This window comes from Cydia fagiglandana, chromosome 8 (genome assembly GCF_963556715.1).
Source record: "Cydia fagiglandana chromosome 8, ilCydFagi1.1, whole genome shotgun sequence".
In the NCBI taxonomy this organism is placed as follows: Eukaryota; Metazoa; Arthropoda; class Insecta; order Lepidoptera; family Tortricidae; genus Cydia; species Cydia fagiglandana.
In genome coordinates, this window is record NC_085939.1 from 16,955,752 (window position 1) to 16,976,049 (window position 20,298).

The 20,298-nt window shown below is 39.8% G+C and overlaps 2 protein-coding genes across 2 annotated transcripts in view; one reads left to right on the forward strand and one right to left on the reverse strand.

Moving 5' to 3' along the window:
* LOC134666743 (SH3 and multiple ankyrin repeat domains protein 2) overlaps positions 1–20,298 on the forward strand; it is a 321,213-nt gene that overhangs the window by 50,459 nt on the left and 250,456 nt on the right. The gene's annotated exons all lie outside the window — the stretch shown is intronic.
* On the reverse strand, positions 7,306–15,660 carry LOC134666951 (histone-lysine N-methyltransferase SETMAR-like). The gene is made up of 2 exons (XM_063524259.1): positions 14,690–15,660; positions 7,306–7,414 (listed from the first exon to the last, which is right to left on the reverse strand). Exons 1-2 carry the CDS (start codon positions 15,658–15,660, stop codon positions 7,306–7,308), a joined length of 1,080 nt encoding a protein of 359 aa, XP_063380329.1.

Genomic DNA, 20,298 nt, shown 5'->3' on the forward strand with positions numbered 1-20,298 from the left:
AATCGCCAAACGTGAACTATGCGTCGTTTAAGAGTTCTGTTCTGATCATCATCAGCAGTTCCACTTCATCAAATGCAACAGTTTATAATGAAAATGCTTGATTTTCTGATGTAAATACAAAAATCTCTATACCCATGCCTTTAAGATTTGAGGAGTTCCCTTGATTCCTCATGGATCCCTTCATCAGAACTCGAGCTTGACAAAAATGTGGCTTAAAAACTTAACTTGCTTAACAAACATAACGACGAGGACAAATCGCCAACCGTGAACTATGCGTCGTTGAAGAGTTCTGTTCTGATCATCATCAGCAGTTCCACTTCATCAAATGCAACAGTTTTTATGAAAATGCTTGATTTTCTGATGTAAATACAAAAATCTCTATACGCATGCCGTTAAGATTTGAGGAGTTCCCTTGATTCCTCATGGATCCCATCATCAGAACTCGAGCTTGACAAAAATGTGGCTTAAAAACTTAACTTGCTTTACAAACATAATGAAGAGGACAAATCGCCAACCTTGAACTACGCGTCGTTAAAGAGTTCCGTTCTGATCATCATCAGCAGTTCCACTTCATCAAATGTCACTTTTTTGGGTGTATATGCTTGATTTGTTGATAAAAACCCAAAAATCACTATATGTATACCTTTAAGATTTCAGGAGTTCCCTCAATTCCTCATGGATCCCATCATCAGAACTGGGTTTTGACAAAAACGGGACCAATCTGTATGCATATACATTCAATCAAAAAAAGAATTTTTAAAATCGATCTAGTAATGACGGAGATATGGAGTAACAAACATAAAAAAAAATTAAAAAAAAAAATAAAAAAAAAATAAAAAAAATAAAAAAAAACATACAACCGAATTGATAACCTCCTTCTTTGAGATTTGGAAGTCGGTTAAAAATAACAAAATTAACGAAACTGTCACGAACATTAACATTTCCTTCAGCCGACATTGACACCCGTCATCTGTACCTCGGGCTACCTCCTTTTATAAATATTTAATCTCCAGGTTTCAGCTTTGTTGACCTTGGCCGGGAGATGATGGCCCCTCAGAAAGTTACTTTAGGTACTCGTACTTTCCTCGTGTAATCAAATTCACTTGTTTCTTGGTAGAAATTGCTTTCTACTTGAAAATTGAAAAACAATTTCAATTATTTTCAGAAAATAATTTAAATTGTTCTAATAGGTACTTCTAATAGTATTTTCAAACTGTCTTTCGTTTAATTAAATGCCTTTTTATAAAAAATAACTGATAACATAACATTGACAACAAATAGGAAATTCGAGTTGACTTCTTAAGCAGGCCACTGACGAGACTTCCAAATGGATGCCGTTACAATGGATTCATCCAAATGGATGCCGTTACAATGGATTCATCCAAATAGATGCCGTTACAATGGATTCATCCAAATGGACGGCATCCTAATATTAAACATTGTGCGTTTTTGACATTCACGGACCGATTTTGGATTGCAGCCACGCTATTTGGACTGTTGGAAGGCTCTTCAGTGGCCACCTTTACTGAGACCACTGAAATGTCGCGCTCGAAACGACAATAGTTATTTGTTTTAGCCACTGGTCCCACCGCGAGCTAGTAAGCTATGAGCTATCGGCTATAAACACGAACAAAAGATAAGCACTCCCGTGTAAATAAAAGAGACACGGCGATATTTATAGCTCACCGCTGGGCGAGTAACTATAAATATCGCCGTGTCTCTTTTATTTACACGGGAGTGCTTATCTTTTGTTCGCGTTTATAGCCGATAGCTCATAGCTTACTAGCTCGCGGTGGGACCAGTGCCTTACTGTGCTAACTGCTAATATTGATACCCGAGGAAGTGAAAAAGTGAAAGATCCCAAAAAGATTGGAATCTTGAGCGTTTCTAGGGTTTCAGGGTACGAGGGTTTAACAAAGTGAGAAAACATATATGACACATTTTTATTGAAAAGATTGTAATCAAAAAATAAAATTTTCACTGTATAAGCACTATACATTTTGTACCTTGTACCCGTTTTGCCTTACTATCCCCTCGCCATACGTCTAGTTTTTGCATAGCATGCAAAGTTAAAGGTATTGACGTAGCAGGCATTGCAATAGCTTCAGCTTTAGCTCATTAGGCTTTAATTACTGCGTATGTTAACTGCTAGCTGTTTGGTGAATGCCGAACTATTCGACCACAGACTCCGCAACTAGATGGAGCATTTAAGGCGGACTTTCATTTTAAATGCAGTGTGATAACTGCTATAAAGGACCATTCAACTAAAATCGTCACTTGTCGGAACGTGACGCGTATTGGAGGATTGTATAGCAACATTGCAATTTTCTTGTTTTCCATAGTAGGTAGGTATGTACTTAGGTACTTCAAGACGACTTCAACTTGGACTTTCGTGACATTCGTGCCTTCACGATCAAATGTATGGGGCCCAATACATTCCACGACTCTTCTCTTTCCGAACAGACTCTACCGTTTAGCAAGGGGCGTTTGGCGCATAGACTACGATTGTCAGATTTCTGACTGTCATTTCTAACTTTTGTATTGCTTCAATGCAATGGGTCCCGTATAGGCATCCGATTCTCAGACCTCAATACAAACCTGATCGTCGGTCTCTATTAATAAAAAAACTTGTCATCTAGCCTCTTAGAGTTAAACCAAGATACCCAACGATTTTGAAAGCATGCGCAGTGCAAGTGTTATTTATACGTCATAATTTGTGTACTATCAAAATCGTTGCAGAGTTTTCTTGGTCTAACACTATCTAGTCTGTAATAATGAGCCTCTGTAGTCTGTGTACAACGTTTCAACTAGAGCTCCGTGGATGTTTATCTTGGCTTGTGCGGCGCCTTACAAGGCCGTGGCGTAGTTACACCGACTGGAAACTGTCCAGTCAAACGCCTGAACCGGAATGAAGATAACCATACATCCGACTCTAAGGGGCAAAATTTAATGACAGGTATTGTAGGGGTCTGGATATCCTAGGTACCGCTGGAGAGAAGTGCAAGACCTTAGCAAACTCGGTGCCGTCGACTGAACAGAAAGGGCTTTGTACAGAGTGGCATGTCGGAGGCCAAGATCCACTTCAGTAGGCCAAGCACATGATTGGCGCGACAGTATCTCGCGGCGAGATAGACTACCCGTCTTTTTCTAACTATTTTAACAAAAGAGGGACGGGTAGGCTATCTCGCCGCGAGATACTGTCGCGCCAATCATGTACTAGCCCGGCTGGTCGTTGCGCCAGGGATTGTATGTTCTTATATCGCTAAACTAAACTCTCTTCAAGTTTTGTTTGTAAAAATATAATTCGGAAATTTTAATAATGAAACGGGGGTCGAAAAGTGCTCGAGTGGAGACCACGGACTAGCAAGCGCAGCGTAGGTCGTCCACCCACAAGATGGACGGACGACCTTGTTAAGGCCGCCGGAAGACGCTGGATGCGGGTCGCTTCCAACCGGTACGAATGGAGGTCCAAGGGGGAGGCCTATGTTCAGTAGTGGACGTCTTATGGCTGAGATGATGATGATGATGATGATGATGAATAATGAAACGCGCAAATTATTTTCTTCTTTAATATTATGGTAGGATTTGTATCACTTGTCACTTTCGCACATACATACTTGTTAGAACGTGACAGGCATGGTGACAGGTGATAAAAAATGCGATCGTGCTACAACCGCAGGTCGATTTGTGTAAGATTTTTCCCATAATAATAATATAAAAAAAACCTTCACTAAGTCAGTAGACGTCTGTAATAACTTGTTACCAACCGCCTCAGTTAAACAGTACCTAAACCTATACGCCCGAAGCTTCCAAGAACCATAAAATGATAACAATATGGCTGACGTGTTATTTATTCTGCATTCGTCTTGCCTCCGAGCTACAAATAAGGTACGTAGATTAAGAGATCCCTTCACAGATTCATCCCGTTTGCAGATACACCAGTGTCAAAGTGATTGCATTGATCATTGAAATTATCTTATTTGAGTGACAACTATAATGCTTGGATGAAGTAAAATGGCAATCATTAAATCTGAGCATATGTTTACTCGTACATCAATTATCAGGCGATGCATCAATTATCTCACTTCCACCCCGCTTTTCAACCTCTTAAGGGATAAAAACTATCATATGTCTTTCCCTGGGACTTTATCTATACCAAATTTCATTATAACAGGCACACTTTCGCATTTACACACATATTTCACCAGTCGCAGAGTGATTTTTGGGTTAACTGCACAGTTCATACAATGTACCTACCTATTTCTTTATTTTATTTACAAATTTACAAGCTTTAGGTAATCGCTGTCTGTACTTTTATTTGAAAAGGCAACTAAATAATAATCATCGAGACAATTCTAAGAAACCAAAACATAATTAGGTTGCGTTGTTTTATAATGGAGTTCCTATTGCCACCTTCTGAGTTCATCATCAGATCAGCTCGAATGATACCGTAATATTACATTGTCACTCATCTTACATCATGTTTATGTGTGTGAAGTTTCAGCTCAATCGTAACTAACTTAACGTAACGGTAACTTACTAACTGATAAAGATAAAAGATAGAGATAAAATACATTTATTTGTGACGATCACAAAACATGTACGATCATGTACAGACAAAAACAACAAGAAAAGAAGAAAGACGTCATTAAATGTGCATCACGAAATGGACCCAACTCAGCATAACAAACTCAGATATGGGACCATTTATTAATCTTGCACGTTGGACGTTATCTTGAATGTTGCATAGATAAATACGCGATTTTCCAGTGGTATATCTGCCCTAACATAGTTTAATCTGCGCCACCGTCCACATATCTGTCGCCGCATGACGTCGGCCGCAGGGAGCCTGAAGACATACATTTCCTTTTTTAATTTCGCATTGCTAGAACTTTACCCTCAAGGTTGAAGATTACATTTTACTTCTATTTGCGTAGGTAGAGACCAGTGATGGAATAGTACATTGTGCAACATGGGACGTAAGTTAAATATTGCAAACGAGAGTAAGTTAAATCGCGACGGCTTGCCGGAGCGATTTATAGACTCGAGTTTGCAATATTACGCCCCGAATTACACACAATGTTTTTCATCACGCTTTGCGATACAAAAAATAAGTTTAAAGACAAAAAACTGTTGATTATGGCACTAGAAACTTCATAACTTCCCTAGGGAAAACGATTTTTCTATAACTCCCGCTACGCCTGCGTGCAATTCCACATTTACTGAGCGAGTGTGATGAAATATAATTATGCTAGCTTGGGCACGCTGCCAATAGACGGCAATTTGGGGCAAATTTTCTATTTACAGTTTATTTTTAAGCTTAGTTTTTAATTTTAATTTGTTTTTCTATTTTAAGGCTTTTTATTGTTTGTTGCCAACAAGTATGTGCCTACATTGGAAAAATAAACGTAAATAAAATAATTAATAAACCTCCTCTCCCCCCTCTTCATCAAGGGATGACTTAATTAGATTTATTTTTATTTATTTCATTATATGACATTACGATTAAAATACCTATATATTATTTTACACTAATCTATACGAATTTATATTATGAATATTATGATCGTCAAGTAGGAAGATAACAATTGGTTAAGCAATACACAATTTAAAAACCAAAAATTAATTAAAATTTAATTAATTACATACTAATTAAATAACTTAATAAAAACGCATAAACATTCTTTATTTCTAACGGAAAGTTAATTGGTAAAAGTCTGATAGTCCTTTTCTTAAGCAATTATAGATTTGTTTTTAATGTGTCAGTTATATTTTTAATTTTATTTGTACCTATTGTAATTTTTGACATACATTTTTGACATTAAAGATATTGAATTGAATTGTACAGTTACCTTTGTCCAACTTTATAAACTTGCCACTATAATATTGTTTACTATTTTCCTCCTATTTCTATTTATTCGGTTCATAACAAGTTAATCAACTATAGCCTCTACCCGCCCAGAGACCTATAAAAAGGGCTCCTGTTCCATTCTAATTTGAACTTTGTGTTGACGAACTCAAAATGTCATTTTGCTTGGCAAGGTTTGACGTATGGGCGGTTCGAGGATAGCATTCCATTAGTCCGGGAAGCCAGTGTCCGAGCTGTCACGCCATCGGCTTAGCTATGACAACCCTATTTCCGGCGATTATTATTATGTGAGATGAAATTATATTTATAATGGATACCAATAAATATGCTTAGAAATATATCTGAAGTACTTTCTAATATCCGAGTGCGAGAGAGATGCATAGAAAGTAAGTTACGCACACTCTAAGCGTATTTAGGTATCGTCAGTGTCAAATTGGGTAGCCTGGTAGCCGTAAACAAATATCATAAACAATTATTAAATTTGCTTTTATGGTATGTTAACAACGTTTGTGTTTTCTTATTGGAGACCAATTGGAGATAAAATCTAATTTCATGTATTCTTGTTACAGGTACACTGCACACTTTCACGCTAAAGAAATTATGTTTTCACCACACCAGCTCGGAAAGGCTTACTTTGCACTTCAAAAACTGATAGCAAAGTTGCATTTTATTCACATGTGAGGCAAAGTAATCAAATGCAAATTTTGAGTTATTTTCTTACGTTTGCTGGTAGAATTGACTTTTAAATGGTGATTTTGGATGATAAATATTTAATAACATTCATTTGGATTGGATTTGGTTTGTTTTTGTTTGATATTTTACATTTAATATTTGCTTCGGGTTGGAGTGGTGAAAAATTTTGTGTTTCACTCGGGGGCAAATTTTGTTTAACCCTCGTGCTTTAAAACCCTCGCAACGCTCAAGATTCCATTTTTCGAACCACTCGCTACGCTCGTGGTTCAATTTTGGAATCTTTCGCTTGCTCGGGTATCAATATTAGCACGAGCGGTTAAACAACAACTTTGCCCCCTTGTAAAACAAATAACTATTTCTTTTCTCATTACACGCACGGTAAGTTTTACAATAGGTTACTAGAATAGGCGCAGAATCAGAATGTACGACGGGACGGAATATTCGGAAAATATTGATGGAGCAGCCATATTTTCCACAATTTCCTTGTTAGTTCATAAATAATGTACTTAAGTAGTTCAATTCACCTCTCATAATATATCTAAAGCTAAAAAAACATCTAGATTATGACTAATAGGATAATTACTTACAAAAGAATTCACATGCCATGCCATTACACGGAGCTAGGCGCCCGGATCGTGGTAGCCCCCCGGCGCGGCGTTGTAGCCCGATGGGCCTATGCGGTAATGGCGGATAATATCGCTAATGGGGGTGTTAGAGAAATCATACGAGCATAGGACGCATCGTTAAGGCTGTGGTCTTGGTGGTAGCGTGGTAAAGGCGCCCGGATCGTGGTAGCCCGCCGGCGCGGCGTTGTAGCCCGATGGGCCTATGCGGTAATGGCGGATAATATCGCTAATGGGGGTGTTAGAGAAATCATACGAGCATAGGACGCATAGTTAAGGCTGTGGTCTTGGTGGTAGCGTGGTAAAGGCGCCCGGATCGTGGTAGCCCGTCGGCGCGGCGTTGTAGCCCGATGGGCCTATGCGGTAATGGCGGGTAATATCGCTAATGGGGGTGTTAGAGAAATCATACGAGCATAGGACGCATCGTTAAGGCTGTGGTCTTGGTGGTAGCGTGGTAAAGGCGCCCGGATCGTGGTAGCCCGCCGGCACGGCGTTGTAGCCCGATGGGCCTATGCGGTAATAGCGGATAATATCGCTAATGGGGGTGGTAGAGAAATCATACGAGCATAGGACGCATCGTTAAGGCTGTGGTCTTGGTGGTAGCGTGGTAAAGGCGCCCGGATCGTGGTAGCCCCCCGGCGCGGCGTTGTGGCCCGATGGGCCTATGCGGTAATAGCGGATAATATCGCCAAATGGGGGTGTTAGAGAAATCATACGAGCATAGGACGCATCGTTAAGGCTGTGGTCTTGGTGGTAGCGTGGTAAAGGCGCCCGGATCGTGGTAGCCCGCCGGCGCGGCGTTGTAGCCCGATGGGCCTATGCGGTAATAGCGGATAATATCGCTAATGGGGGTGTTAGAGAAATCATACGAGCATAGGACGCATCGTTAAGGCTGTGGTCTTGAAGGCAGCGTTGTAGACCTACGACGAACTGATGTGAAAGGGTAACTGTACGTCCCAGTGCAGGGCTCTTTAGTATAGGTTCAAGTTATGGCTGTGGCCACAACATTACAAAACAAATGGGACCCTTCCCACTGCGATTCTCAGCAAATGACTCCCGCAAACTACGTGTGGTTGTGTAACCTTGTGAAAAGGTATCACGGGCAACATATGACATCTTTTTACCTGTACAATTATTTTTGATGGACTACATGCTGTAGTCTTTTTTAATACTTATGTTTAATTTCAATGTAATATTTTATTTGTGCAATATTTAAATACAAGTCAGAAAAAAAGTAACAAGTGTGGGGAAATTATTAATTTTCAGAATTGTGTGTTCAGGGTTTAAAATTTCTATTTAACATAAAAAAAACGCTCCACTTTTATTTGGCTCCAGCCTTAACTCACACTTAAGAACGATCGAAGCATCAATTTGTGCGATAATCTGTTTGCGATGGGAACAGGAAAGACCAATGTATTGAACGTTTGAACCAAAGGGCCTACCGCGAACCACTTTCTACGTGTTGCCTCCATGTCACACTTACGTACAAATTTACAAGTGCGACAGAGACGCAACACGTCGAACGTGGTTCGCGCTGAACCCCCGACTGGAAATTTCGTTCGATAGCGTGAAATGTAACGTACGAGTTTACGTTACGTTGGTTACGTTTTGTCATTTTGTCTGGGTTTTTGAGTTTCCAAAACGACCCGCTTGACGCATTGTTCAAAATGCCATACAAAAATAGGCATAATGCAAACGCTCGTCACGCTATTGAATGAAATTTACACTACCGTACAGTCTACAAATAGCAAAATATTTTTCGAAAGAGTTATAAGACAGGCTAAGATAAGTTTGTGAACAGATATGTATGTTCTCAAAGTAATTGAGATAAAAAGGTTATAATAACCCGCGTAATGTCCAAATCTTCCGTCACAAGTTTCGCGCGTCGCGACTATATTTCCGGTCTAATTTCCTGGATTTACGATCCCTCTTAACATTAATCCCTAGTTAAAGTAGGTATAGTGTTTAGTCTCTACATTAATCTCTAGTTAAGCTTCGGCTCGGGTTCTTGACTGGATTGCTCACAGCCATTTGTAGATTCGCAAAAACATGTGGACAAGTTTTTCCAACACTGCCTTTTTATGGAAGAAACTTTTTGCTCTACATACTTACATAGTTATATACAGGGTGATTCAGAAGATGTAAGCTGAATACACACACTGTATGTTCATCATTGTACAGTCAAGTGTAAAAATGGGTGCACACATCTGACTCAAAAATATGTCACATAGCTCTTATATCGGCGAATTAAGAACTATGGGACATATTTTTGAGAAGTTGTATGCAACAATATTTTACACTTAACTGTACTTAAGGTACAGTAGGTTTCAACCAGCTAAGCAGGGTTTTTGGAAAATCTTAGCGCTACTTAGATCATAATACAGTTGCCAAAAAAAAATAGCAATCATGAGGCGTTTCGTAAATCAGCCTGTCAGTTGTTCGGAACTGTCACCTTTTGCGTTTAAGTCATAGGCTGATATCGTCCGACGAACTGGTAATCTGTGGGCCCCTTAACTTCATCGAGTCGAAACCTGATAACTGAAAATTTTCACTCTATGGAAAAAAATCACGAACATAGATCTAAAACGCGCCATTAAACATTTGTAACTATTTCTGTTCGTATTGTTATTTTTGATCGAGCACATCGATTACCGTTTTTGTTAAAAATAACTAAAAACACAATTCAATAACAATTATATCCGCAATCCGCACGCACGCCGTCCGCTCAGTGCTCAGCGGGCTAAGTTCAGATGAGCAAATTGTCACACTTGAGTGAAGTATGTCTAATAGGTTTTTTATTTTCAACACAAAAAAAATATTAATTTCACTAACACTAATACATTAGTTTATTATTTAATGAATCCGTATTCATTGACCCTGCTCACGTCTCCCGAATCACCCTGTATACATAACTGCGAAAGGCGGCTTTAGCCATTTAAGGATGACTTACAACGAGCCGGGTTCGATCGAGTTCGAGAAGACACGTGCCTGAGGGCCTACCGCGAACCACGTTCGACGTGTTGCCTCCCTGTCACACTTACGTACGAATTTACAAGTGCGACAGAAAGGCAACACGTCGAACATGATTCGGCGCAAGCGCGGTGTAAAGGCAGGAACAAACTGTAAGATATGGTATTAACCCGTGGAGCGCCCTACTGTCACACGTGTGCTGGTAACTATAGTTAGTTTTTTTTAGCATTAGAAATAAGGTAAACAATCTTGATGTGTCTTTTATTAATTGAAAAACACATTTTAAAAATAAGTTACGGCAAATATGTAACAATTATGAATCTAATACGATCATTTATATTCTTCTGCTTTCTTATATGATAGTTGCTGATTTTTAGGGTTCCGTACCCAAAGGGTAAAACGGGACCCTATTACTAAGACTTCGCTGTCCGTCCGTCCGTCCGTCCGTCCGTCCGTCTGTCACCAGGCTGTATCTCACGAACCGTGATAGCTAGACAGTTGAAATTTTCACAGATGATGTATTTCTGTTGCCGCTATAACAACAAATACTAAAAACAGAATAAAATAAGGATTTAAATGGGGCTCCCATACAACAAACGTGATTTTTGACCAAAGTTAAGCAACGTCGGGAGGGGTCAGTACTTGGATGGGTGACCGTTTTTTTTTGCAATTTTTTGTTTTTTTTTTTGCATTATGGTACCCCCTTCGTGCGCGAGTCTGACTCGCACTTGCCCGATTTTTCCTCACTTAATACGCTGAAAACTATCTTCTGTTTAAAAAATTCTATCATGTCATGTTAAGTAGGTATATTTCTTTTGCCCAAATTCTAGGCTCCATACTCTTTCCATATCACAAGCAGTTACATTTAAGGTACTAGTGCTCGACATGCTAATGCCCAATAGATGACACCCTGCTGTCACCTCTATTGACAATAACTTAAAGTTCAAGATGACATGTACTGGGACCGCGTCGAGCACCAGTACCACCTTACAACACAATTGACGCATCTCCATTTTCGCATAAACGCAGTATGAAATTACGCAATAATCAGCGACCACTAGGATCACGTTGCACCACAGACTACCTCCTAGACTCCTCATTATACCCTCCTAAGTCTACATGCAAAAAAACCATACATGAAAAAAACCATACATGAAAAAAACCAGCCAGTGTAATTTGAACCTATGTTGTAGGTAATAGAGTTGATTTGGCTTTTTTTGAAAGATGAACGAAACAAAACAAATGCAAAACACTGATTTGAACTTTCACGGTTTTCACATGATTTATTTAAACGTGTCGGAGGTAAAGTTAAAACTTAAAATATGTAAATATAAAATTAAGTCCCGTCGTAGTTAATACCAATAAAAACAAATGCACTATATTGCGATTAGAAATGATTTAAATTTCATCGACCATAATTAGTACATCAGATATATATAGGACACTGACACCGTGAGTCTCGAGGTTAAAACTTTTTACGGTTAGCATAAAGGTTTGAGGCATCGTAATACAGTAGGGCAGCGGTCGGCAACAGGAGCCCGGGATCCTGTCACTGGCGATGGCGGCCCGCGAGCCTACCTGGCTATTTTGTATGTAACATTAATAAGCGTCAATGTCTGATAAAGTCATAAATATTAACAAAGTACGGCCCGCGTCAACTTCGTTAACTACTATGTGGCCCCTGGCTGATAAAAGGTTGCCGACCGCTGCAGTAGGGCCTCGATAATCCGTCTTGTCTGCCATCTATCAGGCAAGTGATCCGAGTTGAACAGAATAGCTTTACAACGGGTTAGGAGCAAAATGAGATGTAATTTGAGGCTTCCGCGTTCCCCAGCGGAAAATGGACATGTCCCTTATTTAAACATGTACATCAGATATATCGGAGCGGCCGAGGTGCTCGCAAATATCTGAACACGCCTCTATTGTCAATGCGTTAGAGTGCGTGTTCAGATATTTATGAGCACGTCAGCCGCTCCGATCTGATGGTGATTGTACTAAAACAAGATTTATAATTAAGGGGCTGTCAACACCCAACTTCCTTAAAGGGGCCATTGATTAACAGTCCGCCGGACGGTATCGGCCTGTCAGTTGTTCGGAACTGTCAAAATTTTGTTCTAACTGACAGGCCGATACCATCCGGCGGACTGTTAATCAGTGGGTCCCCTTAAAATTGATGTTACTTAAGCGGTTTCTTAAGGCGTAGTACAGTCATTATATCCAAAAAATCGACCCTACCCGTGAATAATTAGTTCTTGGATTTTTTTTTCGTAGGTCCCTCGGGGGCGTCACTGGGAGTGTAAATTCAAAAAGTAGGCTTAATCAGGCTCCTGCGTATATTCGAAAAATGGTTTTTTTCCAAAAAAACGATTTATCTTCAATAACTCGGCCATTTTTGATTTTACAGTAAAACCGTAAGGACAAAAATTGTAGGAAATTTGATTCTCTACAAGTTAGTCCAGTCATTATATCCAAAAAACCGACCCTTCCCGTGAATAATCAGTTCTTGGATTTTTTTTTCGTACGGCCCTCGGGGGAATCACTGGGAGTGTAAATTCAAAAAGTAGACTGAATCAGGGTCCTTTGTATATTCGAAAAACGGTTTTTCTTGAATAACTCGGTCATTTTTGATTTTACAGTAAAACCGTGAGGACAAAAATTGTTCAGAATTTGATTCTCTACAACTTCGTTTCCATTCATTTATGCCGTAAAGCGTGGAACATAGGAGATAATGATAATATTTTGAATTTGTCGCGTTTTTCAGGTTTAATTTCTAAAATATCGATTTTGGGGGAAAGAAGGTAAGAACCAAAATTGTTCAAAATTTGATTCTCTACAAGTTTAGTCCTCTTCATTTATGTTGTAAAGTTGAAAATAAACGAGATATTGAAAATATTTTGAATTTGTCGCTTTTTTCAAATTTTATTTCCAAACTATCGATCCTAGAAGAAAAATTGTGAGGACCAAACTTGTAGAGAATCAAATATTCTAAAATTTTTGTCCTCACGGTTTTACTGTAAAATCAAAAATGACCGAGTTATTCAAGAAAAACCGTTTTTGGAATATACACAGGACCCTGATTCAGTCTACTTTTTTAATTTACACTCCCAGTGATTCCCCCGAGGGACGTACGAAAAAAAAATCCAAGAACTGATTATTCACGAGAAGGGTCGGTTTTTTGGATATAATGACTGGACTAACTTGTAGAGAATCAAATTTCCTACAATTTTTGTCCTTACGGTTTTACTGTAAAATCAAAAATGGCCGAGTTATTGAAGAAAAACCGTTTTTTTGGAAAAAAAAACCATTTTTTGAATATACGCAGGAGCCTGATTAAGCCTACTTTTTGAATTTACACTCCCAGTGACCCCCCCGAGGGCCCTACGAAAAAAAAATCCAAGAACTAATTATTCACGGGTCAAAATCTATAATGACTGTCCTAGCGCTCTTATAGTTGAGTTTTACGTTTCCGAGGGGGTGAAGCAGACGAGTGGTAGAACAGGCGAGCGGGCGCCCCGCGCACCCCGCCGCACCATTACCGCGCAGCACGTCTACATCCTTATTCTGGCGCCATCGGTATTCTGAATATTCTGATTTGTCAGTTCCGGGATTTTTTCCGGCAAATAATATCGAATAAGGTTTATTAGCAAATTCGTAATTTAATGAGTACTTAATGAAATTATATACAATATGAGAGTATACCCCGACAAACTAAGAACCTAATCAAATTATACCCAATTACTATGAGACAGAAATTAGTACTTAAGTACTTACCTTAAAAATATAATAGAGTTAGACCAAGAAAATTCTGTAACGATTTTGATTGCACACGCAGTGCAAGTGTTATTTTGAACGACAAACCTTCATGAAATTATGATTAACACTTGCACTGCGTGTGCAATCAAAATCGTCGCAGACTTGGTCTAATTCTAGAAGTCAATTTCGGGCAAGTAGGTATTGAAAATAAGGAGGAATACTGTAGTTCGTTTTTTTTAGCATTAGAAAGTACTTGAAAGAAGGTAAGCGATCTAGACATGTCTTTTAATTGAATGGCGCTTTTTAAAAATCAGTAACTATTACTTATGAAAGCTTATTTTATATATTAGGACTTTTATTTTATATAAAATCAATCAACATTTGGCATGATGTGTCACATCCCCGTAGCTGCAGGCGTCCATAGGCTATGGTGAATGCGGGTCGTATGCTGGCTTGCCACCAGTGTGGTATATAAAAACAGCATTTTTTGGAATAAATTTCCATATAGCACGGTACGGACTTGGCGGAAATAAGGTAGAAGTACTAGTGCACAACGCTGCACTAGTATTCGACACGGGCAATTTATGTCAAAGTGACAAGAATTAAATTTGAATACAGAAAGATCGTCGCCGTTCAAATTTAACCTATAATGACCTGGCCTGAACTAAATATTATTATGCTAGCGAAATAAAACTATTATTACTTTTCAATATAGTCGCCTTTAATGTCAAGGCACTTTTGACATCTTTGAATAAGCATCTCTATTCCTTTATAAAAGTACCTTGAAGTTTTGTCTTCAAAATGACCTAAAACAGTCGCCTCTAGGTCTTCGTCATTAAAAAATTTTTTTCCTCGCAAGTCTCGCTTCAGGTTTGGGAATAAAAAGTAGTCACTGGGAGCCATGTCCGGACTATACGGGGGATGGTCGACCTCAGTGAACCCGCACTCGCGAACTGCAGTCTTGGCCACGAAGGCGGTATGCACGGGAGCATTGACGTGTAGCAGCAGTACTCCTTTGGCTAGCTTTCCTCGTCGCTTTTCCTTTATTGAAGCCCGCAATTTGTGGATCAAAGAAGCATAGTACTCGCCATTTATAACGGTATTACGTTCTTTAAAATCGACCATCAGGATACCATGGCAATCCCAAAAGATTGTGCACATCAGCTTTTTGCTGGACTGATTGTGCACCTTCGCTTTAATAGGGGGCTTTTCGTTTTTAAAACGCCACTCCATCGACTCGCGTTTGCTCTCGGGATCATAATAAAGCACCATTGTTTCGTCTCCAGTCACTAGCCGTTCAATTATGTTTTTAGGGTTTTCACCACAGAGCTCCAAAAATTGTGAAGCACATTTCACTCGTTCTTCTTTTTGAACCGCTGACAGAAGTTTAGGCACCCACCTTGCACTGACCTTACTCATATGAAGATGATCATGAATTATGCGGTGGACGGTGCTCTTAGAAAGCCCTAGCCTTGCTGCAATTTCCCTGATCTTTAGGCGGCGATCACTTAAAACTTCCTCCTGGACGCTGTTAATATTTTCAGGAGTGAGGACCTCCACTGGTCTTCCTTCGTGTCCTAGATCTTCGACAATTTCCCGACCAAATCGAAACTCGTTTACCCAGTTTTTTACGGTGCTATACGAAGGAGAAGACTCGCCGTACACGTCATCTAAACGGTCTTTGATTTGAGCGGGAGATAATCCTTCTTTAAACAAGAATTTTATGACGCTTCGGTACTCAATTTTCGACATTGCTAAAAATCTTGCGACAACCTTGACTTAACTTTCTCTAAACCTGCAAATAAAGCAAACAAGTTGACGGTTGTTCGTTTAAAAACTACTGATTAGATGTGCTGTACAATGGTGCATAACATGTCATGACATGTCCGGCAAAAGTGGGTCAGGCCAGGTCATTATGGGACCGCCTGGTATATTACTTTGACATAAAGTATAGTGTGTAGCTTTCAAATAGAGCTCAACGGCTAATCCTATTGTCTATTGTTAAGTAAAACCGCACGTGCTACTTACGTGCAAAAAAGGGTCTTAATTATTTTATTTGGCACCTGAGCGCCGGCTAGGCCAACGCTCAAAAAACCAGTGTAGGTGCGCTCTCCGATAACGCGCCTTTGTGTCATCTCGATGACACATTTTAGACTGGTTCTGTAGCGTTCGACTCGCCGCACTCAGTAACCGGAGTACGTATTTTTTATGCAGGTGGTTGTGGCACGTGGCATGAGCGGTTTTACTTAACAATAGACAATAGGAGTCTGTGGCCATGAGTAAGCCCATTCATAATAAAAAAAAAAGGATTAGCCGTCGAGCTCTATTTGAAAGCTACACACTATACCCATGTCGAATACTAGTGCAGCGTCGAGCACTAGTATTTCTACCTTACCTAATATTAAACACAAAACCATTTTAGGCATTTTTCGACCACTTCCCTTAAAACGCATGTAGGTAACTCGGAAACTAAAAGCGGTGAAATGGTTAGGTACCACTCGGAAGCCGGTGTTGCTCGAAGGGTACCACCATACACTAAACACTCCCACATAGGTATTTGAATCCCGTACACATATGTTTAAAAATGATTCAATTTGAAATAGCCTTTAATAAAATTTGTTTACACAATTTATCAATCGTGACTGAATTCCGGATTGGTTAGACGGGTGTGTGCCTTTGCTTCCCAACTTGTTATAAATTGACAATATGACGGGCGAATGTCTGAAATGTCACAGTAATTAAGAATTATTTTGCTTTTCTTCGTAAGAATGTTGAAAAACATTGTGTGTATAACATATTTGCATATTTATACAGTGGTTACCCATTTTATGAAACGTCCACTAAACTAGCATAGGTCCGACGCTGGCAGTGGCCACGGGCGTACTGGCGCGGGGAATAGGCACAAGGTATTGCCGCGTAGGGTGTAATTTAGTAGGCAAAAGTTGAATTCATAAAATTATGAATGAAAAGATTAACGTATCGATAAAAGGACCAGCAAAAACGAAGATTTACTTAAAAGCTATCGAATGAGGTAAGTTTCATATCCATTTTCGTCGTAGTACTTCTAAAATATGGATCAAAAGACAGCTTTAAGCATGTTTTCAACTTAAGATTCTATCGAGAAAATAATGAGCCGTTGTGTTTCTGACAAGCAATAACGTAGTTCAAGGACTAAAGTTATACATACTAGAAAACAATGCATGAAATCCTTGTAAAAGTCTGTAAATATGGTTACAAAAAAGCGCATTTTACTACACACCGCGCCTTAAGAACACTATTTTGTTTGATAGAGTGATATAGAGGCTCGATAAAGAAATTTCGATTTACTTGTTTCGCGGTAGACCCCCAGATTGTGATGGATATTGGTAGTAGCGCCCCCTACGCAGAGTTATGCGTAATATGGATTGAAAGAAATTTCAAAAACAGTTACTGCTCTTATGCTTAGCACGGCAACATTTTCAACTAAGCAATTGAGGTATAATTCGTGAAATAGGCAGTAAATTAAGGCTAAATCCCTTAAAGTACCTATTTATTTTGGTCAAGGCAATTAAATCGTTGTTATAAAAAATCACTCCTTTTTATAGGATAATAAACTTTATTGCTGCGGTATTAGGTCGACAATAAAATATCACTTTTGCCGCTTTATTACGTTTCCCATTTTTAATGGCCGCTATTAATTATAGCCTGGTAATAAATAACTTCATTATCTGCTATGTATTAACAGGTTTCTTGAATCAGGAATATTTGTGAAGTGTACAGAGATTTATTGTATATACTTTGGTGCGAATATTTAAGTTACCGCTTTCAAGTTACTAGTAGCATGGTCGTTTACATTGTAATTATTGCGCCATTAAAACTATTTACTTCCTAACAGTTTTGAATGATTCACGGTTAGTTTCACTAGACTTATATCTGTCGGCGGCCGATCGTAAGATCAGGCATATCGTGAAATTCCTAGGCATATCGTGAAACGTAAAAATCTTTGAATCGTTCCCTGAGTCGACGGAGCCCCGCGTAGCGGGGCTCCTATTTCTGGGCAGTTTGCCCTTCGGGCATCTAAAGCAACCTAACGAACCTATCTTACCTAGGTATATATTGGTTTAATGTGACTATCGTCAAAACATTTCACAGGAACATTACGATCTGCCTGATCTTACGATCGGCCGCCGACATATCGACCGGGATATGGACCGTGATCCTGTTGTATTGTTTTCGAGCTTCTGATATTTCGACGCAGTTACATGCATCTTCTTCACGGGTAACAGATGATAGCCGGTGGGTGTCGAACACGCGTATTCGGGAAACGAGATAATCACAAGATCTAGAAACGATATAGAGATCAACTAGATTTACATTAGATATCGACTAGATGTGACTTGGATATCTAAGTCATAACTTGTCGAAATCGTTCAAGAGGACCTCCAGAATCGCGGAAACGTCAAATTTGACATATCTATCTTGTCGAAATCGTTCAAGAGGACCTGCAGAATCGCGGAAACGTCAAATTTGACATATGTATCCTACAAATATCTTTAAATTATCCATATCTAATACATTTTCAGAATCGAGCCGAAAGTTGTGTTGTTGTTGTTGTTGTTGTGTGAGTTCATATCGGTCCGGTCGATAAAAATCTAGTAGGTATTTACTTCCTATTAAAATGTGATGTACCTACGCGCCAATTGATACCATAAGGTCCATAAACAAACATACCTGCCGGCCATTATTATTTTTTAAGACTACCTGCTTCGCATTGTTTTTAATATGTTTACGTCAGCAATATTTTATTTCTTATTTCCTACGTTTAAGGGTACACTGAAAGTCAGCGCAAATTTGACAGCTCCAAGCAAGTGACAGGCTGTTATAGTCCCGCGAACTGGTAGTCTGTGGGCCCCTTAACTGAACCTATAAATAGCTTAAGGGGCCCACAGATTACCAATTAGCCGGACGATATGTCAGCTGTTCAGAGCTGTCAAATTTTCCGTTTCCGACAGGCTGATATCGTCCGGCGAACTGGTAATCAGTGGGCCCCTTTACGATTAAGATGGATAGTAAATTAGGGTTCCCGAGGCTGGACAGTGAGATGAATGCGTGTAATAGCGCACCGGGGTGATATGTGGCCGATAATGAAGCTGTTGTTGCTCCGATTTATATTGCCTTGCGTAATGCTCGAGAGACATACAGGCGAGTACACACTTGAGAGTAAGCACTAGAGATGCAACGGATAGTTGTTTGGCCGGATACCGGATATCCGGCCTGGACACTGGCCGAATATCCGGTATCCGGCCGCCGGATATTCGGCCGGCGGAACTATACCTACATTTCGGTTTTTCAGGTGCTACGGGTAGGCGGAGAGAATAAATAAAACTAGTTTTTTTTTTAAAAATAACGGACTAAATTTATTCTTCCGAATTTCCGCCGCAAGCACACGAATATGTCGTAGGGTAGGGTACGTTTTAGGCCGGTACTGATTTTGCTCCGAGGACAGTTCCACCACGCAAGTACTCCCCTGAAGCTGCCGGAGCCACTGCGGGTTTGGAGACGGAGACGGACGAGCTGAGGGACGTCAGCTGGGCCGCTCAGGAACTGCCGGCTGGTCTTCACGGCTACGGTCTTAGCCGTAACTAGGCCCCCTGGAATTTATTTCCATAGTGTGAAGAGAAGTTCTTTATATGTCTCCGCTGACTGTACCCGGCACGGCAAGAAGCAAAGCAGGAAGCAGTACTGCGTGATGATGATGGTGAAAGTTTGGTGATGTGCGGAATGGTACAGTCAGACGGAGTTTACACTTTGCACTGATGTTAAGTTTAAAAGAACAAGTTATAAAACAAAACTGAGTATAGGATCTAACGGTCAAATTTTGAATTTAAAAATTACTGGAAATTAAATTATCTCATAGACTTTAAATAAACACAATTTAGCAATTAAAACGAGATGAAATAAGAGTGGAATGATTGCAAGAGTACCTAAATTAAGTGGCAAGCAAAATCACACAAAGAAATAGCATAGCGAAATAGCCGTTACAAATAACATTTAAATCTACCTGCTTAGAATAAGCGTAAGAAATGTTCAACACTTACCCAAAGGGGATTTTAAACACTAAAAAATGATTCCATTTGCACTAAATGAGTGCAGGAACGGAATGAATAAATATAATCGTACAAATTCATTCTCGCCGGGCACGACAGACGTCGCTGCGCGAAGGCAAGCGAGCGTGCGCCGGCGACGAAAGCTAGATCTGTCCTGCCCTGCCGGCCTAGCCAAGGTTACAATCGCTATCGCTTCGACAACGAAAAGCATTATGTCTCTCTATCACTCTTCCATATTAGTGCGACAGTGACAGTTGCGTTTCGATCGCTACGGAGCGTAAGCGATCGGCATCTTGGCTACGCG